Here is a 7631-nt window from a genome sequence, read left to right as displayed (position 1 = left end):
TCTTCGTAGTAGTCATAAATTCAGAAATGTATATTACTATATGTCAAACAAGATACATGGACTTATAGCAGTAGTCCATAGTGATAAGGGCATTGATATCTAAAATATATGTGATGAGTTCAAATGAAGTATGAAAAAGTAAATGTACTAAGGCATTTGATATGCTAATAAGCACATCTTTACTAAATGAATAATTAAAATAGAGGAATCACTCCTGCCACATTAGTATACTTTTAGTCTGTAGAGCCTCCAGTCAGAAATACTAGGTTCATCTGTTCTCCCTAACTTGTTTCCCCAGCCTTCTCAGTGTGGCATGGTGCCTGAGGAGCTGCATATGATGAGCTTCATATTTCGTCCTGTTCTAACTCTAATTCAATTTGTTCCTCTGTTGCTTCTGGTGGGAGTTCTTCAAAGGATTCTTCTGATGGCACCTCTTCTCGAGGAATCTTTTTAGGGATCTCTGTAGGAGCTTCTTGATGCTCTTTGGGGGTCTTTGGATAAGTTTCTTCCTCCTCTTCTTCTTCTGGTTCTTCTACTTCTCTTTCCCCACCTTTAATAATGTAGACGAGGCCAACTGTTATGCCTATTATAGCTAGTGTCATTACTGTAATTACTACTACTAATTTTAAGTTTTGCAACGTATTGGTTCTTTTCTTGGCATTTTGTGCAAGTTCTAGGCTTTCTTTTGGATCTGCAGGCGGGCCACTGTCCACACTCCCACCATTTCCTCTACCTTTGCAGTCTGGAGGGGCACTGCCTACTAAACAATGGCAATGCTTCAAGTTATTGCAAACTCCTTTTGAATTACACATTTTCTCTACATTGCACGTAGGCCTGATTATGTTGCTATGAATACAATTATAATTTTGACAAGTTTTCTTTTTACCACAAAGAGTGCCTAGCCAGACATCTCCTTCATCCCGGACACCTGTATTTTGAAATCCATCCATGCTCCAATAGAATGCCTGCCTATAAGGAATCTGAATGAGTGTTTGACTGGCTGTGATTTTTGGCATTACAGTAATACCAACACATACAAGTTTTCCACATTGCACATTCTCTTCTGAACATTTTATATAGCTTTCTGGAGGCCCAGGGACACGGCCACAGTGCCCAAATCGATCGCCTCTCCTGTTCATTTTAATGTACAATTCCTTTGAGGCAGATCTTGATGAGTTCCCAAAAACAAAGGTACACTGACCATTATAGTCCATGCAATGACCACTACGACAATAGAAATTCTTATTACACACAGATCCATCTTCCATATACCTGTCTGCAGGACACATTGCTGAAGCACCATCACAGTATTCTGGGAGGTCACACAACCCAATAAGAGCACGACACAGGAATCCCTTTTTTCGAAATTGACATCTAGAACAGCATGGTTCATTACTACACTTTGCATTTTTCTTCAGGTGACAGTTTGTGTCACAGCACTGATTCTGTTCACATGAATCCCCACAGTCACACTGTTCTGACTCCTCTATCACACCGTTTCCACACCTAGCACTCCTGTGCTTGCGGCTTCTGCGCTGTGGCTTGTTAAACAGACAAGCCCCTTTGTGTCCGAGAAGGAAACGGTAGAAGGAGTCAGAGCTGCAGTTGCTGAAGGCACTTCCTTGGGTGATGTTTTCATGCATGAGGCAAAGGTGCTTGCCTTTACACGAGCAGGCTGAGTGGTCATGCTGAATGCCCAGGTTGTGCCCGAGCTCATGGACCATGAGTGCTGCAAAGAGGAGGACATCTTTGTGATGGAAGGATTCCACAGCCGCCGCAAAACCACTCGAACAGGCACCATCGAGAAATGCCTGGCCCATGCTCTGTCCGGGATGATGCCCAACGATCATGTGGGCAACATCGTGCCTCACACGGTGGAGGAGCTTGTCTCGCCGCCAGCTGTTGAAATTCCTGAGTGCCACCTGCAGGTCCACCGGGACCTCTACCAGGTCCCCCTCGGTCCAGATCTCCACCCCAGCCAGCACCACCTTTGTATTGAGTCCCCTGGTGAAGCTGTTGGCCAGAGCAATGATGTCCAGTACTCCCTGGACCGTGTCATTGATGTTACTGCCCCACATCTGGAACCTCTGGTAGTTGACCACCACAAACATCTCCACATACTTGGTGTGTGTCCACAAGTAGGACAGCCCCTGGAGGTGATGAGGCTCCCTGCTGTCTTGCTGCCGGCCAGTGGGCAGCACTTGGCTGTGTGTGGAAGCCACACGACAGGAGGCTGGGGCTTGATGTGCCGTGGCGTACAAGACATGTTCGAACCGTTGGGAAGAGGGCATGGGCTCAATGCGGTAGGATGCCTCCTCCGTAATCAGGATGCCCCTGAGGCCTGAACAGGTGTTGACAGAAACAAAAGAATGTGGCACTCCTTCTATGTAGCCTTCATAGTGGCAGTCCTGTGAGATCCAAGGCACTGCTTGCTCCAGGACACCACGTTGGTAACTGTAGATGGGAAAGCCGCTCACAGAGTAGTCTGTCTTCACCTTCAGGTGAACCAGCTGCTTCTGACCTTGGATGAACAGCATGTACGATACGGTTTGGACCAGACCTTCGCCTCTCTTGACTGTCAGCTGCTCTGGGATGACTATTTCATGGGAAGAGCCGTGTACCGATTCCAGGTCACAGTGCATGCTTGGGAGAAGAATTACCCCCAGGAGCAACATGGTTGCCAGCCTGACACACCGATGTCCTGGTGCAAATTCCGGCCTCAGTCCCTTCGTCTGGGGAGCCCAAGTCTGAAACATTACCTCAACTGCTTCTAGGGTCACTTGCCTTTTGCACAGAGAAGGCAAGATGGAGGCTGAGATCCTTGGTGATGTCACCACTGACATGGCCCAAAGGAATCAGTTGATAAGGCAAACGCCTGGCCTGTGTCCATCAGCAGCACATTGCCTGACAAGCTCTTCTGAGATGCGGATACTATCCCTGGAGGTGTGCTGGCTCCTTGTGGGCAGTTGCTGACCAACACTTAAGCACGGCCTTCAGGCTGTGTCTTTTCCTATTCTTGTTTCTCACCTGGCCTTCAGCAGTAGCCACCGGACAGGAGTTCCTTTCAACAGCCACAGTTTGACGTTCCCTGGCTAAGTTTCTTTTTATGTTCATGGAGAGATGAACCAGGTAGAAGGCTTGGTGTGGTTCAGCAGTACAGTATCTCTGATTTCACTTTATTTTGTCCAGGCCACACTGCTCCTGCCTGATAGCCGTTAATCTGCTCATTCTTTCAAATCCAACATTCTGGCAAGTGGCCATGGGGGAGGGGATGCAGATTCTCTGGGGATCTCTGAGCAGGACAGTGTTCTCTGTTGCCCACTGCCTCTTCCTCTTGTCTACAGGTTTCTGGATGATGTTTCTCTGTTCAGTCCTCCTTAGTCAGTGATTTGGTATTTTTCTCTCCCTGAAAATCATGATAGTCCAAGTTTTCATCACTATTCTTTGTTTTTCGTAAATGGATTTAGGGACTTTCTATCTGCTTGTAAAAAGTAACCAAAGCAGACATCGTGGTGTGTGCTCTCATTTTCAGCAGGTAAAGACACAAGACCTGGTCAAAGTTCAATTCCTCTCAATGCTTCAACATTAAAACAACAGATTGGGGTAAAAGTGAACTTTCATCAATCAGCTCTCCAACCAAAATAAGGACGGGATTTATTAGAACTCTAATTATTTCCACTTCAATAGACAAATTGGGCTGTAATTTTTGTGGTAGTCAGATTTTGGTATTTCTGTGTCTTGTTTGTTTATAGTCGTGAGGATCAACCTGTCGGTATTTTCTCTAGAGGCAGGCATTCTACCAATGAACTACAGCTTCAGTCATTGGTGTTTTTGTTTTTTTGCCAGTCCTGCAGCTTAAACTCAGGGCCCCGATACTTCCTCTGAGCTGTTTTTTTTTGGTCAGTCTGGGGCCTGAACTTTGCGCCTGGGCGCCATCCCTCAGCTCTTCAGCTCAAGGCTAGCGTTCTACCACTTGAGCCACAGCACCACTTCCAGCTTTTTCTGCTTATGTTGTGTGAGGAATCAAACCCAGGGCCTCATGCATGCAAGGTAAGCACTCTACCACTGGGCCACCTTCCCACCCCTCCTGAGATTCTTTTGTTCAAGTCTAGCACTCTGTCACTAGAGCCACATTCACCACTTCTGGCTTTTTCTGTGTATGTGATGCTGAGGAATCAAACCCAGGGCTTCATGCATGCTAGGCAAAAACTCTACCACTGAGCCACCTTCCCAGCCCCACACTTGGTGTTGAGACAGGGTCTCAAAATGTCACTCAGGGTAAGGTGCTAGGCTTGAGCTGAAGAGCTGAGGGACAGTGCCCAGGCTGAATTCAGCCCCCACGACCGACAAAAAAGAAAAAATGTGTAGGCAACTCAAACTTGCTGTATAGCCCAGACTATCCTTCCAATGGTAATCATCCTGCCTCAGCCTCCTGAATGCTACTATTGGATTTGTTCTTGATGTTAAATCCTTGCTATATCTAGCACTAAATTTACAAAGTAAAAAAAGCCTTGTCTACCAATAACTTACCCATGCATTTTTTTCTGTGTACCTCAGGATACCTAAAATGAGACTCTACTTGCCAGGCGCCAGTGGTTCACGCCTGTAATCCTAGCTACTCACGCCTGTAATCCTAGCTACTCAGGAGACTGAGATCTGAGGATCTCGGTTCAAAGCCAGCCTGGGCAGGAAAGTCACCGTTGAAATCATTGTTGGGAATTTTAATTTGAGAAAAAAAATATTACCCAATAAGGATGCATGTAGATGGCTAAACGATTTTTACTAAATGTGATGTATAAACAGGGACCCTTATAAATGATCATATGCCAATAAAATATCCTGTGTTAAAAAAAAATCATAGCATTAAGCTACTCAAGAGACTAAGATCTGAGGAATGTGATTTAAAGCCAGCCCAAGCAGAAAAGTGCCCTTGAGACTGATCTCCAGTTTAACCACTCAAAACACAGAAGTAGAGCTGTGGCTCAAAGTGATGGAGCAATAGCCTTGAGCAAAAAAGAGCTCAGGGACAGCACCCAGGTCCTGAGTGCAAGCCTCATGACTGACCAAAAAAAAAAAAAAATATATATATATATATAAAGATTAAATGATTTCCACTGGATTTCTTGTTTCTGTACAAGCAAAAGCTTCTTTATACTTGCTATTTGGAAGTTATTAAGGATTTGTGAGGTATTATAATAATCAGGGCTAATTATTCATTTAGTAGGATAGAATGATCAAGATCAATAATAGAGGAACATTCTCCTTTCTAAGCTAAAAAATACATAAGTGAAATTCCCAATTCTCCTATTGAAACATGTTTTGTTCAATAAATACATGCTTATACACATGCTGATATACAAGACCTGATTTAACATCTTCATTGTCAATCATTCCTTCAGTTTATTCTTTTTTGTATGTGTGTACGGGTTCTGGGGATTGAACCTGGGTGCTGCCTCTGTGCTTTGTGCTCAAGGCTATTGGTCTACCAATTGAGCCTCATCTCTGCATCTGGCTTTTTTTGGTGTGTTTGATTAATTAGAGATAAGTGTCATGGATTTTCCCATCTGGGCTGGCTTTGAACCACAATCCTCAGATCTCAACTTCCTAAGTAGCTAGGATTATAGGTGTGAGCAGTCAGCAACTAGCTTTGGCCTATTCTTTCTTAAGTTTTCTTTTTTTTAACTGTCTTTTGTAGATGTGTTTTAAAAAGTAAATTTATGCTAGTCATTCTTCCATGTTTGCCCAGCAGTATTAGTAGGAAGATATTGTTCTACATGAAATCTAAAGACATTTTGGTAAAAAAATCTAAAGATATTTGAATGCCAATAGTTTCAATAAACAGACGGTTAGCATATCATGAGAGAAAACTGGAGACTGTAAGCGGCTTTTTTTTTTGCCTGTCATGGGGCCTGAACTCTGGGTCTGGGCACTGTCCCTCAGCTCTTCAGCTCAAGGCTATTGCTCTACCACTGGAGCCACAGCGCCACTTCCAGCTTTTTCTGTTTATGTGGTGCTGAGGATTCGAACCCAGAGCCTCATGCTTGCAAGGCATGCACTCTACTGCTGAGCTACCTTCCCAGCCCCAGGCTACTTTTTTTTTTTTGGGGGGGGGAAGTCCAGTCGTGGGCCTGGGCACTGTTCCTCAGCTCTTCAGCTCAAGGCTAGTGCTCTACCACTTGAGCCACAACGCCACTTCCGGCTTTTTTTTCTGTATATGTGGTGCTGAGGAATCAACTCCAGGGCCTCATGTATGCAAGGCAAGCGCTCTACCACTGAGCCACCTTCCCAGCCCTGTAAGCGGCTACTTTATATAAGTAGTCTTAGAAATATTAGGTTACCAGTTGTGTTATGCAGTACAATTGAAGGAAGATATGCTCATTTCCACTTAGGCATGTATTGTGTGATATTACCGAGTCTGACTTGTACATTAAGGTAAATCTTAGTATAGGCCTAGGAATATACTTATCTCCACTTTGAAGACCAAACAGTACTGAGTCTCATGGAATCTACTGGTTTTTCAAGAATTCTGTCCAGGTTAGGATCCATTTTTTTTGTTTTTTTTAGTTACAACAGCTGGGCATCTTTCAGGGTTTTCAACATGGAGTATGGTGCTCAGCTGGACATATGTGGGCACAGCTTCCATTTTCCAGTGGTGGGCTGGGGTCAAGGTGGAGTACTTGTCATATGAACTCATCTTGAAGGGACTAAACTCATGGGCAACCCAGTGCTCAAAGTAAAATGATCATTTTGGATACTGTTATGTCACACCAAAAATTCACTACACACTGAAGACAAAAACTCATTCCGAGTCTTTAAAGATACTCAGATAGCAAATTTCCAACATTATTTACAATGCATTCCAGTAAGTTCCACTAAAGATTAACAAAGGCAATTCCTGCCCTTCCTTTTCCCATGCCATACTGATCCTCTGAGCTTAGGATAGCAACACTACAGTATTCCAGTGTTAACAGAGACAAGGGCAGACATTGACTTGCTCTAAAATTCAATCTATAAAGTTATATTTCACTAAAAAACTTAACAGGTCCTGAATTCAACTCTGAGCTAAATTTTTAGAACAGGAAAAATTTTACACGGCTTTTCCTCTAATACCTCTTAGATTTTACTACCTTGAAACATATTCAATGCTTCTTGAAGGGTTCTTTTTTATTTTTGGCTAGTCGTTGGGCTTGAACTCAGGCCTTGGCTCTGTCCCTGAGCTGCTTTTGCTCAAAGCTAGCACTGTATCTGTTTATGTTTATGTTCTGTTTATGTAGTACTGAGAAATCGAACCCAGGACATTATGCATGCTAGGCAAGAACTCTACCACTAAGCCACATTCCAAGCCCGTGTTCCTATTTATAAAAGCTTTGATCAGGGGCTGGGAAGGTGGCTCAGTGGTAGAGTGCTTGCCTTGTATGCCTGAGGTCCTGGGTTTGATTCCTCAGCACCACATAAGCAAAAAGAAAAAAGCCGGAAGTGGTGCTGTGGCTCAAGTGGTAGAGCGCTAGCCTTGAGCTGAAGACCTGAGGGACAGTTCCCAGGCCCAGAGTTCAGGTCCCATGACCGGACCCAAAGGAAAAAAAAATACTGATGATTTTTCCCCTTAATCCTTTTATGGCTTAGTTTCGCTA

At 44.1% G+C, this 7631-nt stretch overlaps 1 protein-coding gene across 1 annotated transcript; it reads right to left on the bottom strand.

The window, feature by feature from the left end:
• Positions 1 to 344: 344 nt before the first annotated feature.
• On the bottom strand, positions 345 to 3141 carry LOC105990650 (disintegrin and metalloproteinase domain-containing protein 1b-like). The gene has a single exon (XM_013023094.1). It carries the CDS (start codon positions 2841 to 2843, stop codon positions 345 to 347), a length of 2499 nt encoding a protein of 832 aa, XP_012878548.1. The 5' UTR covers positions 2844 to 3141.
• Between the last annotated feature and the right edge of the window lie 4490 nt (positions 3142 to 7631).

This window comes from Dipodomys ordii, unplaced genomic scaffold, assembly GCF_000151885.1.
Source record: "Dipodomys ordii isolate 6190 unplaced genomic scaffold, Dord_2.0 Scaffold66, whole genome shotgun sequence".
Lineage (NCBI taxonomy): Eukaryota > Metazoa > Chordata > Mammalia > Rodentia > Heteromyidae > Dipodomys > Dipodomys ordii.
The sequence above is the reverse complement of the archived record's forward strand: the minus strand, read 5'-3'. Positions and strand labels throughout refer to the sequence as shown.